At 39.2% G+C, this 26,791-nt stretch overlaps 1 protein-coding gene across 1 annotated transcript in view; it reads right to left on the minus strand.

Moving 5' to 3' along the window:
* Nucleotides 1–26,791, minus strand: part of LOC114668510 (inter-alpha-trypsin inhibitor heavy chain H3-like) — a 53,880-nt gene that overhangs the window by 11,735 nt on the left and 15,354 nt on the right. The window contains exons 10-14 of the mRNA XM_028824286.2: nt 23,896–24,064; nt 12,312–12,437; nt 8,852–9,033; nt 6,363–6,548; nt 4,929–5,068 (exon numbers count right to left, since the gene is read on the minus strand). Of these exons, the coding sequence (XP_028680119.1) occupies nt 4,929–5,068; nt 6,363–6,548; nt 8,852–9,033; nt 12,312–12,437; nt 23,896–24,064 (803 nt within the window). The remainder of the gene's footprint in view (nt 1–4,928; nt 5,069–6,362; nt 6,549–8,851; nt 9,034–12,311; nt 12,438–23,895; nt 24,065–26,791) is intronic.

Consider the following 26,791-nt stretch of genomic DNA (forward strand, 5'->3'; position numbering starts at 1 on the left):
GGCAACTCAGGCCCCAACTTCAGGCAAGATGTAATGAAAATTCAAAGAAAATAGTTCACACAAGAATAAAGATAAAAGGTAGTTACACACGTAGATTAAAAGGCAAAAAATTGGAAAAAATGTTTCTTCTCTAAACTTAGCTTTTCTTGTCAAACTTTAGTTGTTTCAGTCCATTAAAGATGCTTTACTTCATCTTCAGTATGCTGTAAACGTATGGCACTGCACGTTCAATAGAGCGTGTTATCTTTCATGCTACTGGGCACTTAAGGCCCGGTTTAAAACCATGCAAGGCAAGGCAGGTCACTAACTGAGGCTAATCTATAGTCAGAGAGGCTTGACATAGTTAGGCTATACAATTCAATTGAACTTGTGGGGGTTGTAAGAACCCCTTAGAGTATGCACTAATAACTAGCAAATGGCTCTTACAAACATAACCAATATAGAGAACTCCAAATGCCAAAAATACCAATCAATATCAAAGCAGTCCTAATACAGATGTCTCCCAAGGACAACTCAATCATCTGGTACAAGCACAAAGTGAGAAATCCTCACGTTCATTTAGCAGAACAGAAGGGCTGAAAGAATCGGAGCAAAAACAATTTACTATATAGCAAAATTCTGGCAACCGAGAGTTCTTTTATGGTCTCCTCAGGGAATGGCAGCACAATTGACTGCAGCACCTGAGAGCCCTTCAGGAGAAGTCTGGTATTAGATTTGTGTACAAGCATGGTTTAATCAAGAAGTAGTCTCGGCTCAGCAGATCTATGACAAGATCAAGGGTAAAGGGTCTGAAGAAAACAAAAAACACAAAAATAAAATGAAAAGCGGGGTGACATGCTGGTGCAGTCCAGACAATCAGACAACTTCTAAGCTTGTACTAAACTCTCTTCCTCTTCCAGTTTGAGAATGGTAGAAGAATATGGTGATCTCACTTCTAGAGCCTCCTGGAATTCCCACACCTTGCGGTTTTGATCCCTATATAAACACCATGTTTTATAAATCCCAACTTTTGTGTAAGAAATGGCTTATGTACATTTTCGAGTGTAAGCACATTTTAAATAATGAGGTCCCTGGTCACTACGATGCTGTGTGTCTCTGGACATTTGGCGTACATGCAGAAGAACGTGCTAATTCACGGAATCTTTGATTATAAAAGAGTATGTCATGAATTGTTGGAATTCCAAGCTTTGTTTAACATATAAGGAAGATTCTGTGAAAAACATGGCACCTGAGGAAACAACTTTAGGACCTTAAGTATCTGGAGTTTTGACTATTTTGTCTTTACTCCTGGATGGCAATAGCAGAGCAAGGGAAGATAAGATCAGGCAAAAATGTTGTCCTTAAAGGGGAGAAGTCAAAAGCAAGAAAAGCACCAAAGGCCAAATGCTAACCAAAAATCAAAGTCAAATACCACACAAGCAGATCTTATTTTGTGCTCTGCTTCTGTTCATCTGATTTTGAGGTCAGGACTTTCAAATGAGCTCTGGTACCTGAAAATCTGGATAAAATTATTGTTTATAATTATTTATAATAATATATTTTTAAATGAGCAAAGCTTATTATATTGATTTTATTTAAACTTTATAAAAGTAGTCTAGTTAACATTACGACTGTTTTTTCATTGGTTGCTGTGAAAATGAAAAAAGTGCACTAAAACCACTGGAAGCCACACAAACCATAGAAATGGAGAGGTGTAGAGGATGCCATGGAGGATAAGGTAAAAGGAACAGAAGTGAGGCGATGGCAATGAAAACACATCAGATGAGGCTGAGGAGAGCAAAATTTCCATAAAGGTATTGACAGCAGATTAACTTAAGATAGTAAAGTATCCAAGTGAAATAGTAGTTTACGTGTGTCAGTATATGTGTAAGCAGCGCCAATCTCATGTATTTATTAGGCTGATGATGTAATTCACTGTTAACAGTGCTGTGCTCCGGTGGACAAATTTCTGTGGCCAGCGTAGCCCCCATGCCACCCCCAGTCACTATGAGCTCAACACCTCATGATTCATAACTCAAGCACTGCACACAAGGCACAGTCTGTCAGGATAAAAAGAAGTCAACTAACACTGCAAGAATTATTTGTGTTGCGATCTAAAATCTTGGATTTCAGGAATAGCATGAAGGCATCTGAAATGTACTTGAGGTGATGAAGTCATGGCATGTATCTTCTGGGCACCACATGGGAACAATGGAACAACAACATAACAGTTGATTACCAAAATGGTGGCACCCATGAGAAACAAAATGGTTTTGCGAAATAAATAAACATGACACTAAAATATATCAAAATTGCCCTTAAAATATCAAAAACAAAAAACGAGCAAAGAAATGCAAAAGAGGGACAAAAATAATAACTATTGCAAACAAAATCCCAGAATTATTGTAGTTTCATTTCCGACTTTGATATTAGTGAGAGCTAAACACATATTTTTAGGAAGTCACTGCGCACTGGAGAGATTCCAAAGGACAGGAAAATGGCAAATATCATCCCATTATATGAAAAGGGTGACAGGGCAGAGCCAAGCAGTTATAGGCCAGTAAGCTTAACATACATCACAGGAAAATTAATGGAAGGAATTATTAAAAATAAGATTGAGTCACACTTGGCAAGAACAGGAGTTTTACTGAACATTCAGCATGGGTTCAGAAGAGGGAGGTCGTGTTTTACTAACATGCTGGAATTCTGTGAGGAGGCAACAAAAGGATACGATCAAAGTGGAGCATATGATATTGTTTATCTGGACTTTCAGAAAGCATTTGATAAGGTGCCACATGAGAGGTTGGGCATCAAATTAAAAGAAGTGGGAGTTCAGGGTGATGTTTTTAGATAGGTGCAGAATTGGCTCAGACACAGGAAGCAGAGGGTGATGGTGTGAGGAACTTCATCAGCACTGGCCGATGTTAAGAGTGGTGACCAGCAGGGGTCAGTGCTAGGGACGCTGTTATTTTTAATATATATAGGAATATAAGTAACAAGCAGGTTAAGTCTGCAGATGAAACCAAGATAGGAGGATTAGCAGATAATTTGGAATCCATTATATCATTACAGAAGGACTTGGACAGCATACAGGCTTGGGCAGATTTGTGGCAGTTGAAATTTAATGTCAGTAAATGTAAAGTATTACACATAGGAAATAAAAATGTGAGGTTTGAATACACAATGGGCAGTCTAATTTAGGAGTCATAGTGGACTCTAAGCTATTGACTTCCCAACAGTGTTCAGAAGCCATTAAGAAAGCAAACCGAATGTTAGGTTATATAGCACGGTGTGTGGAGTACAAGTCTAAGGAGGTTCTGCTCAAGCTTTATAACACACTGGTGAGGCCTCATCTGGAGTCCTTTGTGCAGTTTTAGTCTCCAGGCTACAAAAAGCACATAGCAGCACTAGAAAAGGTCCAGAGAAGAGCGACCAGGCTGATTAGAGGGCTACAGGGGTTGAATTATGAGGAAAGATTAAAAGAGCTGAGCCTTTACAGTTTAAGCAAATGAAGATTAAGAGGTGACATGACTAAAGTGTTTAAAATTATGAAGGGAATTAGTGCAGTGGATCGAGACTGATATTTTAAAACGAGTTCATCAAGAACACGGGGACACAGTTGGAAACTTGTTAAGGGTACATTTCGCACAAACATTAGGAAGTTTTTCTTTACACAAAGAACGTTAGACACTTGGAATAGGTGAACATGTAGTGTAGTAGACAGTAAGACATTAGGGACTTTCAAAACTCGACTTGATGTTTTTTTTGGAAGAAATAAGTGGATAGGACTGGTGAGCTTTGTTGGGCTGAATGACCTGTTCTTGTCTAGATTGTCCTCCCTGTGTGGATAGCGCTTTGAGTACTGAGAAAAGCGCTATATAAATGTAATGAATTATTATTATTATTATTGTTCTAATGTTCTAAGTAGATTACTAATCTCAGGTGTGTACCAACATGTGCTCAACCTGCACATTTTCTAGGAACGCCCTTAAGAGAAAACCAAAGCAAGATCATAACCACTCTTCTACAAAAATCATAAACGAGAACTTTTTTTATCAAAACTTGTTGACTGTCACAACACTGTCTTTTTTCTTTTTAAATTTTAACATTTGCTGCGTTAGGACAATGAAGTCATAGGCGGCAATTCAGCCTGGAGTAATAGTACAGTAATCCCTCGCTACTTCGCGGTTCACTTTTCGCGGATTCACGACTTTGCGGATTTTATATGTAAGCATATCTAAATATATAACGCGGATTTTTCGCTGCTTCGCAGGTTTCTGCGGACAATGGGTCTTTTTACTTCTGGTATTTGCTTCCTCAGTTGGTTTGCCCAGTTGATTTCATACAAGAGATGCTATTGGCGGATGGCTGAGAAGCTACCCAATCAGAGCACGCACTTAAGTTCCTGTGTACTGCTGATTGGCTCAGCGACGGAGTGCTGCATTAACCAGGAAGTCTCATCTCACTCATTCAGCATTAACGTGCTCTTGCTACTGCATTCAGGGGATTATCACCTTCATCCTCATCATTTTTACTGCGCAGCATATTCATCACCATCATCACGTCATATATAGCTACGTGTACTTCGCTATACAGTAAGTGTAAACCTATCTACCATTTTCATATTGCTTAGCAGTTGTCCCTGTTATTAATAGAGTAAAGGGAGGGTTGTAAACAATACAGGGAGGGTTTAAAAACGTCCAAATACACGTTAAATAATTAAATAAATATGGTGTCCCTACTTCGCGGAAATTCAGTTATCGTGGTCGGCCTTGGAACCTATCTCCCGCGATAAGTGAGGGATTACTGTAGTTCAGCTGTTGCTTCAGCCAATAAATGTAATCTTATCACTGTCATATAACATAGAATCATTAAACAAATGATTCCCTCTCCAGAAAAACAAACACTCCCTTCTGAACAAGTCACCACACTGGTCTTTAATGGCTCACCGCTTCTCCAGGAGTTGCTGGATGGTAAGGTAGGCCCAGAGTCGCTCCGTGTACTCTCCAAATATATATTGCTGGCTTTTGAAGGACTCTTCATTCTCGGGTATTTTGGTTTCAAGCTTCAAATTTTGTTCTCCTGATATCTGTTAAAGAATTGATAAAGGTACTTAACAAAAATGCTCCAAACCACAATTTGAGATCTGCTTTTAAAAGCCAATGTCACTGCATAATGTTAGAATAGATTAGATAAACCTGATTAATTTTAAAGTGAAATTTAGATGCATACAGCAGCAGAAACATAAAAAACAAAGACACAAATTCACAGGGCTAATAAAACAGTTAATCAACAGATAGATAAGTAAATAAATAATAAATGTGTATTATGCACAAATAGCAACTTGAACTTAAAGAGTATACGTGATTTAGTCTGGGACATCAGTAGGTAGCTCTGATTTGCCTGATAGCAGTGGGCAGTGAAGACCCCCAGAAGTACTTCTTAGCACACCGTGGTGGAATGAGCCTGTGGTTAAAACTGCTTCAAGACAGCGCCACCTACAGGGGATTTTTTCATGATGGGATCTAATTTTGCCATCATCTTCTTTTCCACAGTAGCTTCCAGTGTGTCCAGGGTTTTACCCTGTGATTGTGCAGGCTTTCCTGATAAGTTTCTTCAGGCATTGTGCTTCTTTTGAGCTCAAGTTGCTTCCCCAGGAGACTGTGGCGTAGACCACCACACTGGCCACTATGGACTGATAGAACATTTCCAGCAGCTTGCTGCACACATCAAAACACTTGAGTCTCCTTAGGAAGTCCAGTCTGTTCTGACCCTTCCTGTACATCGCCACTGTGTTGTCAGACTAGCCCAGTTTGTTGTACATGTGAACCCCCAGGTCCTTGTAGCCCTGCACCACTTCCATGTCCTTCTCCTGAATGGCGGCTCATCTCCAAGGCTCTTTGTCCATCTCCAATTTTTTTGTCTTGCTGATGTTGAGTTGCAAGTGGTTCTCCCTGCCGCAGAAAACAAGGTTCTCTACAACCTTCCAGTACTCTGACTTGTCTCCATTATTAATGCAGCCTATGATGGAGGAGTCATCTGAAAATTCCTATTAGGTGGCAAGCGCTGGTATTGTGTTGGACGTATGTTGTATAGAGAATGAACAAGGAGGGAGACAGGACAGCTCCCTAAGGTGCTCCAGTATTCTGACACTCAGTCTCTCAGACTCACAAACTGCTGTCAGTTGGTCACATACTCCTCAATCACAGGAGAATGCGTCAAGATGCAAGGCCTTATACCCACCTCACTTTCCTGAAGTGTCACCAGCTCATGTTTTGTGACAATTACACAAGTTCATTTCATTGGGGAAAGGCTGGGGCTCGTCCACGCACGTTACGAGTGGCAAAGAGCAGCAAAGAAAAGAATAAACAGAGGCCACATACCCCCAAAGCATTGACATCCACAGCAAAGTCTTGCAGGTTGTTGTCGGTAATGTGACCTGCTACGATAATCTCTGAACCATTGTAGTACTGCCCGAAAGTGTTCTTAGTCAGGTCAGCGATAGCATTTTCAGGATACTGCATTTGGATTTTAGAGAGCAGCGGACTGGCAACTTCATCATAGAAACCCTGTAAAGAAACATAGGCAGGTGGGTAGGGGGACTTTTATTATTCTAAAGGGAAATTTGTGTGCAGCAGGAAAGTACAAAACAAAAGGATATTGTAACACAAACATAAAGACAATAAGCCAAGAGACAACATATGACAACCAGTGCTAAAAATCAGCACTTACACCCATAAGGTTTCTACAAATAGGGAATTACTGTATGATCTTTAGTGGTGCACGGTAAGAATTCAGAACTCAGCAGGATCCCTACCACCACTAGAACTCAAAACACTTATTGATATTGAGATAAAAGAACTCTTAAATCTGTTGATTTTTATCTTTGAGAACCTGAATCCGCAGCCTGATAGCAACAGACAAAACTGAGGAAAGAAAGGGCCGCTTCTTTGTGATACAACAGCATGGCACGTGTGCTGCTCGTTTTAACGCATTGTCTGAATATTGAAACCAATGACACTTGATGGTGCCATCCTCCTTTCCGAACTTGAAATTAAATAAATTGAACCCTACAATGGGCTATTCCTCAATTTGATCTCCACTTCTTCAGTTTACTCTGAGGGTTTACTGTTATCCACCACACCAGTGGGGCTTCTGCGGCGCTGTAGCCACTCTTCTTTATTACATCTCGTCTTCTCATGCTTGAACTCAATTGTGTCTCCTTCGTCATCGTTTGGTTTCATATTCTTGGGTTCCTTTATTTATATCTTCTTTTCATTTCTCTTTTGAATCCCCTTATGCTTTTGTCACCCATTTAAAGGTGTATACTTCCTTTCTCATTTTTTTACAGTCTTTTTACTGTGTTTTGTTTTTCATGTCAATGTATTTCTTTTATTATTGTATTCCTTGTTTGCTTTTTATATATAATTGTAAACTATTTCTCTGGTGTTCTCTCCCTCATGTTTTGGTACTGTTTATACGCACTCGTATTTTCACTGAAGTGTGTGAATTGCTATCTCTATTTTTTGTATTTTAGGGAATTTCTCAACTTATCTTTCAGCTTCATTATTGTTTGTAATAACTGGTTCTGCTTGCTATCCCTTTGCCGTACATATCTCTATATATATAAAATCCAACGTCTGTCTGTCTGTCCATTTGTCCACTTTACACCAGAGAACTATTTAATGGATTTAGATGTGTTTTTTTTCTGCAATTTGCTTGAACATTCCGGTTGATTTTGCGACTTCTCTCATCGGGCTAAGTATCATAGTTCGCTTGCAGTACCGATTTATTTGCGCGAATCCGAGACAGATGCAGTGGGGGAGGGCCTCCTCACTCGCGTACCAGCCTCGGGGCGTCTTCCTTACTTTCGCTTAGCTAGCGAACGAGAGAACTACTAAACGGATTTAGATCGGTTTTTTTTTTCTATAATTTGCTTGAACATTCTGTTGATTTTGCAACATCTCTCATTGCGCTACGTATCATAATTCGCTTGCGGTACCAAATTATTTGCGAGAATCGTAGAGAGACGAGGGGGGCAGGCCCTCCTCACACACACACCACCCTCGGGGCGTCTTCTTTACCTCCGCTTAGTTAGCAAACGAGAGAACTACTTAGAATTTGCTTGAACATTCCAGTTGATTTTGCGACTTCTCTCATCGCACTAAGAATCATAATTTGCTTGAAGGAGTGATATATTCGCGCTAATCCGAGACAGAGACTGCGGGCTGAGGGGAGGGGGAAGCATGATGTCAGGGGTAGGCACTGGGTAGGGTCCTCTTCCCTGTCCTTTTTTACTAATATGTGGACGGAGCCGTGGGACATAGTATTGGATATTTTTCAGTGACAGTAGTTACATTAACACTGTTGTTCAGATAGTTTTTTTTTTTATACTAAGATTCCCAAACCAAACTATAAAAGGAAATGTAACAACAAATTCAATCTAATACTTATAATAGAATATCATTACAGTTTCATCTATTTAAAAGAAATTGAGTATTCTTGGAAAAAAGACACGTGATAATCGCTTAAAGACATAAATGTCTGTTTGAAGGATCACTACAAGACAATTATTTCTTATAATGTCTAAAGGGTTCCAATAATTTTGTTCCTGGCCCTTTTGAAATGTTTTTGTAGAAAAAGCAAGAATTGAGTTCTTTTCACAGCCTTTTCATTTTGTTCCACTGCAAACCAAAGAAATGCATGTATGCGTGACAAATGTTATAGTTTCAATACATTTCAGGAAGAATGGTGCATTAATTGAATAAAATGTAAGGGTACCAATATTTTTAGCCACATCTGAGAAAGCTGCATTCTAATGCATCAGAGTGGGGTGGCACTGAGAGCAGTCACCTTCATGTCACTTTATTACCTGAATCTGCAAGGATGCATCTGATTTTTCATAAATTCTTCTAGCAATGCCAGAGTTTTCTAGGGACAGTTTTTCAAGGAAATTAAAATCAAGATATTCTCCAAACCCAAGGCAGTACAGGTTTATCTCCCCAGCAATGGCGTTCTTTACATTCTCTTGGATTTTATTCTTGTTGACTTCTCCTACAATAAAAAACACAGTTGTGAGGTTGGTGCTAGCATGTTAATATGACATGCCCACAGCCCACACACACACGACTCTTTAAGAATGTCAGTTTGTCACTTGGTTTACAAAAGGGGCTGCAAGGATTTTTTGTGAAACATGAAAAAATCTTTGAAAAGAGTGTGTGAAGAAGAGAGATTATCTTTGAACCCTTTGAACTCTTCTACTTATATTATGAGAATAAAATTTAGGAAAACACTCAAACATCAATCGTCACAGCACTCAGCTTTCTTTACAGGGTTGCAAGGAACTGGAACATCTGAAGTCAGTACTGGGAACAAGACTGGAGTGGGCCCTAGATGAGCCACCACACCATTAAAGGGCAGTGGCGCTGTATAAGAAGAGGAGACTGAGGTCTTTTGATGTGTGATGTACTAGAAATGTTCTACTAGTCCATAGTAGGCAGTTTGGTGGTCTACACTGCAGTCTCCTGATAAAGCAACTTGAACTCAATGCCTGAACAAAGTTATCAGAAAAGCCTGTGCCATCACAGGACAAAACTTGGACACACTGGAAACTGTTGTAAAAAAGAGGATGGTGGCAAACTTAGATGCCATCATGAAAACTCCTCTCTATCTGCTCCAGGGGGTGCCCTCTTGGAGCACTTTTAGCACCGCAGGGTGGTAAGAAGTACCTCTGGGGGTATTTTCTGCCCACTGCTATCAAGCAACCCAATGCCAACCCAGGCGGAGTGGTGGCTCTGAGGCTAGAGATCTGCACTGGCAATCGGAAGGTTGCCGGTTCGAATCCCGTCAATGCCAATAGGGACTCTGCTCTGTTGGGCCCTTAAGCAAGGCCCTTAACCTGCAATTGCTGAGCGCTTTGAGTAGTGAGAAAAGCGCTATATAAATGCAAAAAAATTATTAATTAAAAAAATTATAAAAAATTAATGCTTCCTCCCGGGGCACTTGTTAAGTTTATTGTGAAATACCATTTCGAAATATCTAAACAATATAGATTTCATTATTTATTCATTTATTTGTTCTTTCGTTCTTTTTTATTTACATATCGATTGATTGATTGGCTGTATTATTTGTACTATGAGTCTGTATCCTTGTTTTTATGTTTCTGCTGCTGTATGCATGTGAATTTCACCAATGGGATTAATAAAGTTTATTTAAGTACAACAGCCTATTAAATGAGAGTAGTCACCCATTTTTCATTCTAATGTAGAAAACTAGTTATAACATCACTTAGAAATACTTCTTATTGGGTGTCTACATTGGCTTACACTTTACACTTCAAGTTACTTTACAATAGAAAAACAGCAAGAAAAAAATATACAAGCAAAGGGGAAATGAAATGAAAAAGAAACATTAAATCTTCACATGCAGGTAGTGTGCAGTGCTTCATAGACCGAGATGGAGACACAGCTGGATTTTTATAGATAACCTCACGATAGATACATCATAACTCAGGGCCCTAGCCATTAGAATGACCCTTCATTATAAACTTCACCATTATGTTGCCATGGGGGTACACATGGCACACTTTGGAAACCACTGCTCTAGACCAAGTAATGTATGCTTAGCCATATGTGAAAACTCACAACAATGAACAATTACCAAAAATATGTTAAGTTTGGCAAGTGATGGAGATGGAAGAAATGGCACATATGCTTGTATGCTGACATGCCGTACAAAACTGAAGCCAGTAATAGGGTTATAAGCACACACAAATCTGCACTACTCTTAATAATCTGCATTTGTTGTGCAGATTATCCAGACTGGAGTTTCAGGTTTGTGTTTATTATTATCTTCATATTCACTGCATTCATCTCCACTTGTTGCGTGGCTTTATATTAGTTGAGAAGAGATTCTAAAATATCAAAATGTAAAGTGTCATCCATGAGCAGTACACAGATATAAGGACACCTGCATGTCACACATATCATTCATAAGCCAACAATAACAAGATGGTTAAATGTAAATATTAACATGTTTCTAGACCTCTTGGAATTGTAGCAGTGAAGAAGACATGACAGGGTGAAAATGGTAACTTGTATAACCCCCAGGCCATGAAACCTTTTGCTATAAATGCCACTGCGATGTCTGTGGTTGAATGCAGTGTGTGTAAAGCATCCTGAAGTCACTGAGTAAGACCACCTTGACAGGTCTCTCATATAAATAGTGAGAACAGTAAGTATAACGAAACAGTTTACATCAGAAAACCTAGAAGAAAGGATGGAAGAACATTCTGAATTTTGGAATATTATATACTAACATATACATATTTATCACTAGGCATTGAAAAACATAATAGAACTATATTTTAGGAGTAATTTGCATTATTAAATAGTAAAATAATTTGAACAAAACATAAACACTGCTTTCACCTCTAAATATTTTGCTTGCTTAATGTAACTTGAATTCTTTAAATTTTAATCAGTGTGACATATATTTTTGTAAACAGGTTTCAGAAATGCAATCAAAACCTTGTTTCTCATAAGTAGTAAGTTATAACTTACAGTTTTGCATAAAAGAATAATTTGTATACCATCAAACTATATTGCTTTTGGTTTATTGTTTTTTTAAATATATATTGTGGCAAGCAGCTGGGGGTGGTACCCAGCCGGGATACCCGGAAGGACCGGAGGAGGGATTACGCCTCCTCCAGACCACGAGGGGGCGACCACCCTGGTGGCTATGGGGACCATGGGAAAGGAGCTTGGAAGCTCATCCCTATAGGGGCCTGTGGTCACCGCCAGGGGGCGCCTGAATCCCTGAGGAGCCCTGGCCCTCAGCACCTCCGCCACACCCAGAAGTGCTGGGGGGAAGAAGACCAGGGACACCCAGAGTGCTTCCAGGTGCACAGCCGGCACTTCCGCCACACCAGGGAGTGCCAGCCGGCGCTCATTGGGAGGCACCTGGAGCACGTCTGGGAGATTATAAAAGGGGCCACCTCTCTCCATTCGATGGCGGGAGTCGGGTGGAAGAGGACGGAGCTCGGAGAAGAGGAGTGGAGGCGGACCAGATGAGAAATAGAGAGGGGGAGAGAGAGAGAGGCATTGCAAAGAGGCCTGGACTTTGTGGGTGACTGGTGTAGGGGCACTGGGTTGTGTGCGGCATATTTGTAAATATTGTAAATAAAGCATGTGTGGTGACTTACAACGATGTCTGCCTGTCTGTGTCCAGGCTGTTCCCCAAAATACATATATATATATATATATATATATATATATATATATTTTTTTTTGCTTGTCAGTCTTATACTATAGAAATAATATAAAGAGCCCAACCTGACGTGGGGTCACCATCAGTCAACAGGATGATCATAGAGACTCTGTTTTCTGGAAGCTGCTGCATTTTCTTGCTGTCCTTCAGGATGTTTACAGCGTCTAAGATTGCCTCATTGATGTCAGTGGCTGAAAAAGGAAGTCAAGTGTAGAAATGAAATTGATGACCATCTGAACGCATCTTCTATCCCACTTTTTTCCATATTGGCTTTGTTGTGTTATCCTTTCCAAAACTGCTTTAAAAAGACCTACAATTGCTTTGTGTGATTTAGAAAACATCTGCTACATCATTACACGTTATGGTCTGTGCGTCCAGTCCCTCAGAGCAATCTGATTGGTGAGTCTAGCATTGGGGACAAAACAAAAGAGGCAAGTGTGAGACACACAAGGAAGGGAAAAGGCATATGACGCATGCTGAGAGAGTCACCTTCAAAGACGGTAAGTATAAAATCAGACAGGAGGTGAAAAAGGTGCCTCAAAAATAATGACAGAGTCTGAGAAGCAGGCTTCACCGGAACACGCTCGAGAGATGGAGCGCTGGTGAAGAGTGATTCAGACATGCAAATACAGACCAAAGGCACTGAAGGAACACATAGGGCAAAAGATAGCAAATCTTTTAAGATTATTCTATTACCTGTCTTTGATAAGCACAATGGCTAATTCATTATTCATTAATAAAGACGCCATACATTCGTCAAACTAGTGGAAACTGCCTGGCTGGTATTTTCTATGCATGCTGTAAAGAGCCGCTCTGTATGTGCACTTCTGCTAAACAGACATTATATCATGGGTTTGTTCTTTCAGGCCTGTTCAAGATTATATTCTAGGTTTATAGTATTCAGAAAATATTGCCAATAGATATATCTACTTTATTCCTTTCTACACTGCTGCTTGGGGGCTTGTTTTGTTCTGGACTTTCTCTGTCTCTAGACATGTCAGAGGAAGTGAAGTGTGATCTAGCCTCACTTGGGGAGGCAAAATGGGGGAGCGAGGGATCTGGGGGAGGGGAGAAAGAGAGCAAGCTTTTTATAATCTATCCTTTTTATCCCCAAAATTGTAAGTGCCAACACAACAATAGGTTTCATAGCCATAACTCCTGGCAATACTGGAAATTAAGGTTAAAGCTATCATATGTAATAATCTACTACCTTAATTTAGATAGATAGATAGATAGATAGATAGATAGATAGATAGATAGATAGATAGATAGATAGATAGATAGATAGATAGATAGATAGATAGATAGATAGATAGATAGATAGATAGATAGATAGATAGATACTTTATTAATCCCAGGGGGAAATTCACAAAAACACATTTAAGACTATAAAATGACAACAAAAGTTCAGAAGCAATCTCTCTATGACCAAACAGTTCTTTGTGAGATGGAATGTCAAACATCTCAATCACAAATTAAAGAAGAAGAAAGTATTCTCTCACCTAACAGGTCTAAAGGCCATGATAGTATTTTTTACAGGAGACTCTCTTAATCAGCAAGGATCAATTTCATTTGCAAAGAGTTTGGACCGGCCAAATATTCCACTCCAGCTATAGAAAGAAAACTAGAAGTGTGGGAATCTTAACTCATAGAACAATTTCATTTGCAGTATCAGATGTAGTATCTGATCCTGAAGGTTGATATGTGATGGTGATGGGTAATTTATTTAAGTATAAAGTGTTTTTGATAAATACCTACGCACCCAATGTGGATGATAGAGACTTCATCCAAAATGTATTTGCATCCATCTATCTTGAACACTCATAATATTATAATCACCGGAGACTTTGTGTTTTAAATTCAGACCTGGATATGTTTTCAGCTACAGGGCAATAACATCTAACACTGCAAAATAATTGCATAGTTTTTAATTGATCATAAATTATCAGATACATGGAGATTTCTAAATCCATACTTAAGAGCATATTCCTTCTTCTCACCAGTACATCATCAAGAACTGAATATTTCTCTTATATTACAATTTCTTGCCTGTGAATAAATCTTGTAAATACGATGCTATTGTTATCTCTGACCATGCCTCTCTGATCATGGAGCTCACATCATTATGCCTCACATACTCATCTTGCAGCTGGCATATTAACCCCTTGCTATTAGCTGATGAGAACTGTACAGAATTTATATCCAAACAAATTGATTCTTTTTAAGAGACAAATGCATCCTTAGGGGTTTCTGAAGGAATATTCTTGGGAACTCTGAAGGCATTTTGAAGAGGACAGATTATCTCATATCTCTCCCACAAAAATAAATCGAAAACCAAGAAGGCCTCAGAGTTAATCAGTGAAATTACCAGAATAGCTCAAGAACACACCTGGTCTCCAAATGAGGCACTTTTTTGGAAAACACAGGCTTTGCAATCAGAACTCAACCAATTGACAACAAAAGAAACTGAACAACTCATGTTTAAATCGTGACATCATTACTATGAAATAAGATTTTAGCTCAACAAATCCACAAGCAGGAAGTTGGCAATGCAATATCAGTAATCACCAACACAGACAGAGATAAAATCATTGACCATAAAAACATAATGCACACATTTAGAGACTACTATGAGATACTACCCAGTTTAAAGAATACACGACACAATATAATGTGTTTTTCGATGCATTACAGATATCACAGCTAGATACTCTCAGTGCAGAGGAATTGGATAAACCTCTGACACTTTCATAATTACTAGATGCTATTAACTCACTTCAGAGTGGGAAAGCAGCAAGTCCTGATGGCTTCCTTGCTGAATTTTATAAAAAAAAAAATTCAGTTCTTAGCTCCCCTTTTATTAGCAACATTTATAAAAGCCAGAGACAATAAAATTCTACCTCAAACTTTTTGCCAAGCATTAATTAATGTTTTTCCTAAGAAAAATAAGGACTTATTACAAGTTGTATCACACAGACCAATCTCACTTCTGAATAATGATGTTACGATTCTCTCCAAAGTTCTAGCTAGAATGACTGAGAAAGTGCTCCCTTCAATGATACCTCAAGACCAAATTGGATTTATTAAAGGTAGACAGTTAGCTTCCAATCTTCAAAACCTAATTAAAGTAATATATTCACCCATAAAATCTAACACTCTGAAGATCTTATTATCTTTGGATGCAGAAAAAGCATTTGATATGGTTGAATGGGACTACCTGTTCATTCCATTTTATAAATTTGCGTTTGACCCAAACATATGTGCATGGATTAAACTGCTGTATACCAGTCCAACATTATTTCAGACTATTTCAAACTAAAATGCAGTACTAGACATGGATACCCCTTGTCACTGCTGCTATTGGCAATAGGCATTGAGCCATTGGCTCTTCACTTTCTAAATGTATCAGAGATAAAAGGAATTATCAGAGAAGACTTGATTAGAAAATATCACTATATGCAGATGATATGGTACTGTATATATCAAACCCACAAAATTCTGTGCCTGCAGCCCTAACTACAGTAGCAGAATTTCAAAAGGTATCTATCTGGACTCAAAATGAATTTGAACAAAAGTGTGCCTTTTCCAGAGAATTATCTAGCAAACAAAATTAGATTGGACACCTTCCTTTTTATCATTACAGATCAGTTTAAATACCCAGGAGTGAACATCATAAGTAAATATAAAGCTCTTTTTCAACAAAATTTTGCTTGGAAAACCTTAAACAAAATGTGCATAGATGGTCTACCCTCCATCTTAATTTAGCAGGGAGAATTAACACTATCAAGATGAACATCCTCCCTAAGATTCTGTTTCTATTTCAATATATTCCCAAACACATTAATACATCTTTTTTTAAGAAATTACATTCAATCATAACTTCATTATTTGGAAGTCGAAAAATCCACGCATCCAAAGGGCAAACCTACAGCAACCTAAATGAGAAGGTGGCATGGCTCTACTTAATTTTCAATTTTATTACTGGGCAGCAAATATACAAGCTTTAAAAACCTGGACATTGACACAAATAGATGAACACACACTAACTTGGTCTGCAATAGAAATTAAATCCTGCAGCACTTCTTCCTTGCTTTGTACACCAGTTAATACAAGGTATCATCAATATACTAACAACCCAATTGTCCTTGGCTATGGAACCAATGTAGGAGTACTTCAAGTTAGAGAATATTTTGTCTGTGGCACCTCTACATGATAACCACCTTTTTCCACCCCCTCAAACTTACATAGTTTTTAATGTTTGGAAATGTGTGGGATTAAATAATTTAGAGATTTGTATATAAATAATGTCTTTGGATCCTACAAACAATTACACTCCAAATTTAGCTTCCCATCAACACAATTAGGAAAAGGACCTTTCACTCAACATTTCAGAAAAGGAGTTGAAGGCACCCATGCACAGAATTCACTCGAGCTTCATATGCGCAAAGCATTCAATTGTTCAACTTAAAATCTTTTATCGAGCACATCTATCTTGTTTAAATTGGACCAAAATGTTTCCAGGGCAAGATCCAACCTTCGAACATTGCAATTGAGCTCCAGCCTCACTGGGCCATATGTTTTCTGCGTGTACCAAATTAACATCATTCTGGACAAACATTTTTAAATGCCTTTCAGACAGCCTTGGTGTCCCAATCCCTCCTAACCCACTAACAGCTGTGTTTGCTGGACTACCAGATGGGCTTAAAGTGGAGAAGGACAAACAAATGTAATTGCCTTTACTTCACTATGGCCGGGGCCGATGCCTGGCTGGGACACCCCTGCACCATGTATACCAGGGGGACAAGGGTGGGAAACCCAGTATCTTCCCCTGGATGTTAGATGGCAGACTCCCTTGGTTGCAGTGGTGCCTCGGACTCCCCCAGGGCTTCATGGGGTTGGAGTTCTGTGCAGCCCTGTTGAGTTCCACAGGCACCGCCACGGGGTGCTGCAGCACGAGCTGCTAGCCCCTTTTGGGCACTGGTTTCACCTTACCCGGAAGTGCAGCCAGATGTCGGCAATCAAGCACCTGCCGCACTTCCGGGTACCCAATAAAAGGAGCCAGCGACCACTACTCAGGGGCCAGAGTCGGGTGGAGGTGAACAAGGCTGCTTGGGAGGAGTGGTGGTGCCAAGAAGAAAAAGAAAGTGCTTTGCATTACTTGTGTGCTAGGCTGTGGGACTGTGTATTGCCTGTGGGACATGGGGAAGATGTGTGCCCACAGGGGAAGAAAAATAAATATTTGTTTTATTTTACATGTGCCTCCCGTGTGTTCAATCTGTTTCGGGTCAGGCGCTATATAGCACCTTTATCTTACAACACGTAGACTTATCTTGCTCAGTTGGAAGAATCCTAACCCACTTCTTTCAACTCAGTGTGTAACCAATGTTATATACTATTTGAAATTTGAAAACATCATATTCTCACTTGGAGGATCTGTTCATTTTTTTTAAACCTGGTAGGTTCTAATCAATAATATTTTAGATTAAGCTCTTATATTGGAGAGAAAGATTCCTTTCCCTCTTTACTACACTCAAAGTTTGACTCTGGCTGTTGGCCTACCTCACTTTCTAATGGGTGGGGGTTGAATTGAATTTAGTTTTGTTAAGTTTGACTTGATTGTATGGAATGTTACATGTTTTTAATAAATTCTGTAAAAGATAAAACTTTAAATGATTAAAAAAAAAATAACTGCTATGGTGGTTGCATCTTATGTCATATCAGTACATTGACACACCACTTGTTTAAGGTCCTTCGTTTTCCAAATTTCCTAACTGTTTCTTGCCCCAGCTTTGTTTCACCAAATCAACTGATCACTTTTGTAGAACTGTTGCTATATGTGATTTTACTTATCTGCTGTTCACTCTCACATTTTATGAATTCTGGCCTAGGCCTCATCACACAAGCTCTGAAAATCTGCTGTTGTGGCCACTGCTGTCAGATCTTCTTCCTAAGTTTTCGATGTAAGACGAGTCAGTCACTGTCTCTTGGGTTTAACGTATAAAATTCATGGACACATTGACAAATAACCTTTATCTAAACTGTTATTGCGCAATAACAGAAATCAAACTAAATTTAACAGATGAGCTTTTTCAGTGGTTTGCAAAAATTGGTGTAGTCCAAACAGAATTTACACAGATTAGTTAATAGTCATTTTCAATATCACGGGTGAGTTCTAGAAAGGTGATAAATAAAGAAAAAGCAGTTCGTTATTACTAGTACCTTTGAAAGGACATGATGAAAGAAGTACTTAACTTAGGAATGGAGTAAGCAAAGTGGATGGCAGCTCTTACTTTAAAAGCATTTCTACAACAAAAGGGAGGCTCACCCACTTACCCACCATAGTCGTAAGGCTGTGCTTCTTATTGTTATTCTGGAATTTTGCACAAATGCCACCCTGTGATTGGTTCATCTTGTTTCTGCAGTGGGGTATTACTGTATAGCTTAACTCTCAGGGTGTTAGATAACACAAATTTCACTAATGATAACAATTGAAAGGAGAAAAAAATAACTAAAAAGTGTACAGACACTACTGATATGCTCAGAAACATACAGAACACAACATGGTCTAAAACAAGTGGACACCCCTCCAAATCACTGAGTTCTGATGTTTCAACCACAGCCATTGTTAACGGGTGCATCAAATCAGGCACACAGCCATGTATGATCAATTGACAAACACTGGCAGCAGAATTGGTCATACTGAAGAGCTCGGTGACTTTAAACATGGTCATGAGATGGCACTTTTGCTACAAGTCAGCATGTGAAACTTCTACTCTGCTAGAGCTGACCCAACCAACTGTAAGCATTATTATTGTGAAGCTAAAGCATCAAGGAGCAGTAACAACTCAGCCATGAAATGATAAACCACACAAACAGAGTGGGGCCACCGAGTGCTGTATAAATGCATCATCCTCAACAACATCAGCACAAGAACATTCTTCACAAAGTGGGTTTCCTTGGCCAAGCTTGGCTTGAGTGGTGTTAAGCACACCACCATTGTACTTCTGGAGCAGTAGAAACATGTTCACTGGATTGATGAATCAAGCTTCAGTCAAGCTTCTGGCAGTCTGTTGAACAAATCTGGGTTTGGAAAATGCCAGGAAAAGGCCACCTTCTGGAATGCAAAGTGTCTATAGTAAAGTTTGGTGGAGGACTGATGTTAATGCTACAGCATACAAACACATTTTAGACAATTGTGTGCTTCCAACTTTGAGATAAATGTTTGGGGAAGGCCCTTTTCTGTTCCAGGTCCATAAAGACATAGAGGAACTCGAGTGGTCTGCACAGAGCCCTGACCTCAACCCTACTGAACACATTTGGGATGAACTGAAGCACCGATTGTGAGTCTGGGCTTCTTGTCCACCCTCAGTATCTGACCCCACAAAGGCTCTTTTGGTTGAATGGGCACAAATTCCCACTGATACATTCCAAAATCTCGTGGAAAGCCTTACAAGAAGAATGAAGGGTGTTACTTACTCAATAATTTACTTTATTTAATTATATATAAAGAGCCCATCTCAGACAGCAGTCAAAGAGTGTTGTGCAAAGTAGTAACATATTACAAAATGTATTAAAAACCATTTAAAAACTGACTGCACCACTAATAATAAGCAGCAAATAGATGTACAACTCAAATAAAATCATTCCACCAGAGTAAATGCTTGCCTTAACAGATGTATTTTGAACTACTTTGTAAATAATAGCGACCTCCACGCACAAAGCAGTGGAAAGTCTGTTCATAATCTCGGTGCGACAGACTGAAGAGCTCAATCACCTAGTGTCTTGAATCTCATACTTGGAACAACTGAAAGATCTTGGTAAGGTGATCTTAGAGTTCAATTAGAAGAATGGCGGTGCACAAGATCAATCATATGCTGCCGAGCTAAACCGTGCCGTGCTCTAGGAGTGAATACCAGAATTTTAAAATGAATTCTGTACTCTGCTGGCAGCCAGTGTAAAGATCGCAGAATTGGAGTAATGTGAGACCATTTATTAGACCTCATTAACAACCTGACAACAGCATTTTGGATGAATTGTGAACAAGACAAAGAAGTTGTACTCAAGTAAATATGGAATTACCATAATCTAAATGTGTCGAAATAGAAGCATGAACAAGCATTTCCATTTCTGGACACCATTGATCCCAACTTAGAAAGGTTCCTTAATTGAAAAAAGGAAAAACCAGAAACAAACCATCCAAACTTCAATGCTGCTCAATAATCACACATAAATTACAAAGACAAGGCTGAGGAGAAGAAATAATGGCCATTAACTTGTGAATAATTGCAGGATAAAATTCAAGTGGAGCAATATTCAAAGCCTGCCTCTATTTTCTCCAAGTGTAACTGTAGGCATCTGGCAGACAGCCATTGTATGATCTCAGACAAGCACTCTGTTAGAGAGGACAGCCTAGACAGATCTCGAGGCTTCAGAGAAAACAATTATTGTCAACATAAAAATGATACGAAACACCCTCAAAAGATCGTTATGATGTGTGCCAAAGGTAAAATGCATAAAGAAAATGAAATCAGGCCCAGAATAGGTCCCTGAGGTACAGCACAGGTGAGGAGTGCAACAACAGGTGAGTTGCGCTTATCCCAAAAGAAAAACGTCCACCCATTAAATAAGAGGAAAACCAGTCCAAGGCAGAGCCAGATGTGCCTACACAACAACTAAGTCTGTTTATAAAAAATATTGTGGTCCACAATGCTGAAAGCAGCACTCAGGTCAGGAAACACAAGTACCAGTTAGAGTCACAACTCCATATTAATGCCCATTGTTTTGGAATCAGATGTCCATCCTACTCAGCAATTTTAAACAAAGCAACGGTCAAGCAGCAATCTAAGGTTGACAAAACTGTCTCTTTTGGACTGCTCTGTTACAAGCCAGTGACATTAGACAGGGTGGTCCACCCACTGTAAAGCATGCCCTGGATGAAGAATATCCAAGATCATCAAATTAAGAAGGATAATAATAATAATAATTCATTACATTTATATAGCGCTTTTCTCAGTACTCAAAGCGCTATCCACACAGGGAAGAACCGGGAAGCGAACCCACACTCTTCCACAGTCTCCTTACTGCAAAGCAGCAGCACTACCACTGCGCCACCTGTGAGGACGATTTTTATGGTCACTCTATGAGCATCATAAACAGAACAAACCTAAAACAAGAGCCTACTTGAGAAAGAAGCAAACTACTGAGGAATACTGAACTTGCCACATGCTGCCATATTTATTTTAGACTAGCCTTACCCCGGCGGCTCCGCCTGTGTAGTAGTGGAACAGGACAAACTTTAAAAATCAATAAACAAAAAGGGTTCGCTAGGTAAGAGGAGGAAAGGTACACTCCAAAACACAGAGGTAGACCGAGTCCCTATTCCTGACGTCACTCTTCCCCCTACCCTCGGCCTGCAGCCTCTGTCTTGGATTAGAGTGAATATATTGCTCCTGCAAGCAAACTGCAATTCTTAGTGCAATGAGAGAAGTCGAAAAATCAACGGAATGTTCAAGCAAATTATAGAAAAAAACCCAATCTAAATCCGTTAAGTAGTTCTCTTGTGAAAAGCGGACAGACAGATGCTTGGATTTTATATATGGAGAGAAGTAGCAGTGACATCAGTAATTTCAGTTCTTAAGACAATGTGAACAGGAACATGATGAAGAGCAGCCAGCATGGCATTCATAACATACAACACCCTCAAAACATAAACAGAAATGAAAACTCAAAAATGAAATCCCTATGTGCAAAAATCCCAAACCAGACAAAAATACACACATAAAAGTGGCTTAGTGCTACAATGATGAGATGAATCTCCAGGGTCCTACAGGAATTTCTGTCGAACAAGAAGGTGGCAGAAAGCAGCCTTGGGGCAGAATGTATGGGCCCTACACTTTGTTAAAAAAGGCAACACTCGGCTTTTTAAATGGGAGTCCAATCTCAGGTGTGCTCCTGGGTGGTCTCAAGTACAGCTTTGGTTCTGCTGCCATATACAGTCCAGCTAACCACAACTTGCAAGGGTCTTGCAGGGGTATTGTAAATGGCTGAAAAAGTCAAGAGTTGGACAAATGGGATTAATAAAGTATCTATCTATCTAGATAGATGGGAGATACCATCATCCGATCCTGAAAATCCTTCCAGCGCAACGACAAAAATGGCAGACTGTATACATCGAGATCCCACTTCGATAATAGTCTTGCTATGGCTTCCTCATCTGTTATGCCACGTAAATCGTCATTAAAGAAAGCTAAGTTATTTTCTCTTATCCACTGCATCCACTAAATATTGTGTCATCTCCAGAGAGAGGAGCAGCTTCAGCGACACACTGCTGTCGCTTTCCTGCTTCACTGACAGACTGAGGAGATCGTTCCTCCCCCAAACTATGCGACTCTTCAATTCCACCTGGGGGAGTAAACATTAACATTATTCAAAGTTATTGTCTGTCTGTATATCTGCATTGTTATCACTCTTTAATTTAATATTGTCTTTATCAGTATGCTGCTGCTGGAGTATGTGAATTTCCCCTTGGGATTAATAAAGTATCTATCTATCTATCTATCTATCTATCTATCTATCTATCTATCTATCTATCTATCTATCTATCTATCTATCTATCTATCTATCTATCTATCTATCTATCTATCTATCTATCTGATGAATGTCAGGCAGGAATTCTATAAGGAGTTCTATAAGGAAGAGAAACAAGGAGTTGGTGGGGGGGGGGGTTCAACTGGAGGAAGGTCCAATTAGATATTTGAGCTTATGTTAGCATTCTCTTTCTGTTTTCCTTTGTTTATCCCTCCTTTAAGGGTCTCTCATTTTCTTTTATTCCAGCTAAATCACCTACTATACACATCATGTGGGCCTGTCTACAGCACGGATGTATACAGCGGATTCAGAAAGTATTCAGACCCTTTCACTTGCTGCACACTTTACTGTGTTGTAAATTTAATTTTAGATAGATAAAATTTACATGTTTACCCATCAAGCTGCACTCAATAACCCATCATGACAATGTGAAAACCTTTTTAGAAAAGTTTGTAAAAAGCCAAAATCTCTCCTTTCTGTAAGTACTCAGATCCTTCACTCTGGCACTCCAAGTTGTGTTCAGGTTCCTCTTGTTTGCTTTAATTTGCGTGGAGAATGAAATCCAAGAACAATATGACAATAATGTGTGCAGAAAGTGGAGGAGTCTGAATACCTGCTGGATACACTGTATGTGGGCACGTCTTAAGGTAGATGTAACAAGTGAATCTTTGAAGGCGAGGAGTACAAGTGTAGCACTGAACACATTCTGTTCATTTTGATTATTTGCACAAGTTCAGAACTACTAACCACATCTAGAAATGCAGAAAGTAAAAGCTAAGGCCTGTTCCAAATATCTTAGGCATTCCTTTTCACCAAACAGTTACTGTACATGTGTTAGGATTTAACATCACATTAATTCTACTGTCTTCCAAAGCCTGTGCATTTTTATTAAGAAAAAAAAATAACTCATTCACAAGGCAGACACTCCTAAATCAAAGCTCACCTGTCATTGTGAAGGTCAGCACAGGTTTTCCAAACAGATTTCACTTTGTCACCACAATCATACTAGACAGAAGCACCACGAGATCATGATAGGTTTAAATCCTAGTGTAGGTGACTTACTTCCTCTGGGTTCAATCTTCTTGATAATCTCTTTGGCTTCCTGGATGTTTTCAGATGTAGCTTTGACGAGGGTCTTTTTCCAGGGCCGAATGTCGTGATCAAACGTTATGATATTAAAGTAGTCATCTTCATGGACATCATCCATAATGACAAGAAAGGCTTCTCTGGTCTAAAAGAAACAATGATTTCATTAGCCAGTCACAAACTCTGAAAACACACAGCTATTTTATAAGATATGGAGAATTTGAAGAGTTATTTGAATAGCTTTGAGTATCAACTAAAACTCACTGGAAGAACCTGCAACTGTATGAAATATTTGAAGCATTGATTGGCATTGCATGTAATTGAGAACTCAATAAGCTCTGTTTGAATTTCTTCAGAATTCTAATAATGATCAAAATAGTATGCCATGCCAGCTGGTTCGGTGGCAACTGGGCGACAGTCAACTCGGCGAAAAGAAAACTCGGCGAAAGACAACCCGGCGAAAAGACAACTCGGCAAAAGATAATTCAGTGAAAAAACAACTTGGCGAAATACAACTCGACGACATCCTTTACCAGTTAGGTAATAGTTAGGTTCAAAAAGATTTTTTAATTATATTTAAATGACAATGTGATTTCAAATGTTGAAAATAAATTTATATAATTGACGAATGAAGTTTATTCTGCAGATGGAACAAACTCTATCTTACATTATTTGCTGCAACCAAAATTATGAACCTAACTATTACCTAACAGGTAAAGGATGTCGCCGAGTTGTCTCTTCGCCAAGTTGTCTTTTGCCGAGTTGTCTTTTCGCTGGATTGTATTTCGTCAAGTTGTCTTTTCACCGAGTTGTCTTTCGCCGAGTTGATTGTCACCCAGCTGCCCCTGTACGATGCCAGTTAGTGACTTAATGTCATCATTTTAGCCTGATAAACTGTAAAAATGATCACAGTCTATGGCCCCATCCTAATACTAGGTTTACATAGGGTTCCGAAATACGTACCAACCCCTACTTTCTCTGCTGTTCTTTTTCTGGTTTTCTGTGGTGGCGATCTGCGCCACCACCACCTGATCAAAGCACCGTGATGTCCCTACATTGATGGATTAAAGGCCAGAGGTCCACATGACCATCATCATCAAGTTCTTCCACGTGAAGCCTGAAAACCATAAGGACTGATTGAGGTCACTTACTGTATGTTAGGTAGAATGCCTAGAGGGGGCTTGGTGGTCTCGTGGCCTCGGAATCCCTGAAGATTTTTTTTTTCTCCAGCCGTCTAGAGTATTTCTTTTGTTTTTTCTGTGTTCCCTGGCCATCGGACCTTAGTTTTGTTCTATGTTAATTAGTATTGCCAAATTTTACTCTTATATTTTGTCTTTTTTTCTCTTTCTTCATCCTGTTAAGCGCTTTCAGCTACATCACTTATATGAAAATGTGTTATATAAATACATATTGTTGTTGTTTATTTAAAAATGCAGATCTTACTCTCTGTTTTCACCTTTCTTCTGCACTTCCCCAAAAACAAAACACTTCTGAAAATGCGGGCTTGGCGTTGTAATGTGAATGGGTGAAAGTGTAGACTGTTAAAAAAATGCAGATTCTAATCACACTTTGATTGGTTTGTGCTTATTTCTTTGCTCTTCCTTGATCGGATTCTGCTTCCTTCACGTAAGAAATTCATATCCCAACATAGCAGACGTTGAGGAGTTGCTTTCTATGGCGCTCGTTGTGCTGCTTACTTGTATACATCTGAATTATACTTTGCACAGTTTGAATGCTCCATGCTTTGCACAAAAGGCAAATACTTTACAGTTTTATGATAAATTCTGCGGATGGCACCATTACAAATACTTCAAGGATTTTTTTCTGCCAATGCATGCAGGCCCATTGTAGGTGAACATTGACGTCAGATGTATTTTTGACCATTATAGTGTGGATGGAGATGCTTCGATAAACAATGTGAACAATTGTTTTCTTTTAAAAACTCCATTCAATAGTGTGAATGTGTCCAAAGCCGTTATTAAGTCTCTCCAGCACTGAACAGAGTGGCTCTGGACCCTGGGGTCCAGTTTCAGTTACTCCTTTGGTGTTACATGCAGAAAGGGTGTACTTTTGCTTATGTAAATATACCTTTTTTTTTTTTTTCAAAGAAGAAATTGCTAAATATGCTAAAACTTTCATTTAACATTGGCTTCAAAAAGTGACTGGCTCAGCCAAAATTAGGGAGTATTCTGTTCTTAATTGTTAATGACAGAAGGTAAAGGTACAATTATACTGTATTAAATATGGTGCATGGAATATAATTGTCCAATAATCTAAATTATTAAAGTTTCCAGGACGTGTATTTATTAATTATCATATATCTTAAGGCAGTGAAGCCTGTCCTATATGTACAGGGTGTAAGGAATCAACCTTGTATGGGACAGAATACAGAATAGCACAGGACACTGCCACCCCAAAAAGTGCATAAGCAACCAACATGCTTGTGGAAGGAGGCCAAAGTGCTTGGAGAAAGGCACAAATACACTGGGAGAACATGCAAAGTTCACACTGGCATTGATGGGGCCAGGGATTAATGGCAGTTATTTGAACTATAAGGTATTGGCCTGCATTCCTGTGAATGTGCGCATCACCTTAAGTGCGCGTGTCTCCTTGTTTAATTGTGTGCGGCACACCTTTACATTTTTTGTCACTTGCCCTTCCGCGCCACCATAGAAGTCTAAAAACACTTACTGAAATTTTATCAGTCACCGAGGATGTCAGAGTACAGAACTAGAAATCGCAGGACATGACAAATTAGGTTACGTTAACCTGGGAGACTAAAGAGGGACCTGAAAATCACCCTCAGTGCCAACTTGTTGAGTTTTTCTGTTTTTCATTACATCTTCTGCTGAGGTGCTGAGATTAGTTTTAA

This window comes from Erpetoichthys calabaricus, chromosome 18, assembly GCF_900747795.2.
Source record: "Erpetoichthys calabaricus chromosome 18, fErpCal1.3, whole genome shotgun sequence".
NCBI classification, from domain to species: Eukaryota; Metazoa; Chordata; class Cladistia; order Polypteriformes; family Polypteridae; genus Erpetoichthys; species Erpetoichthys calabaricus.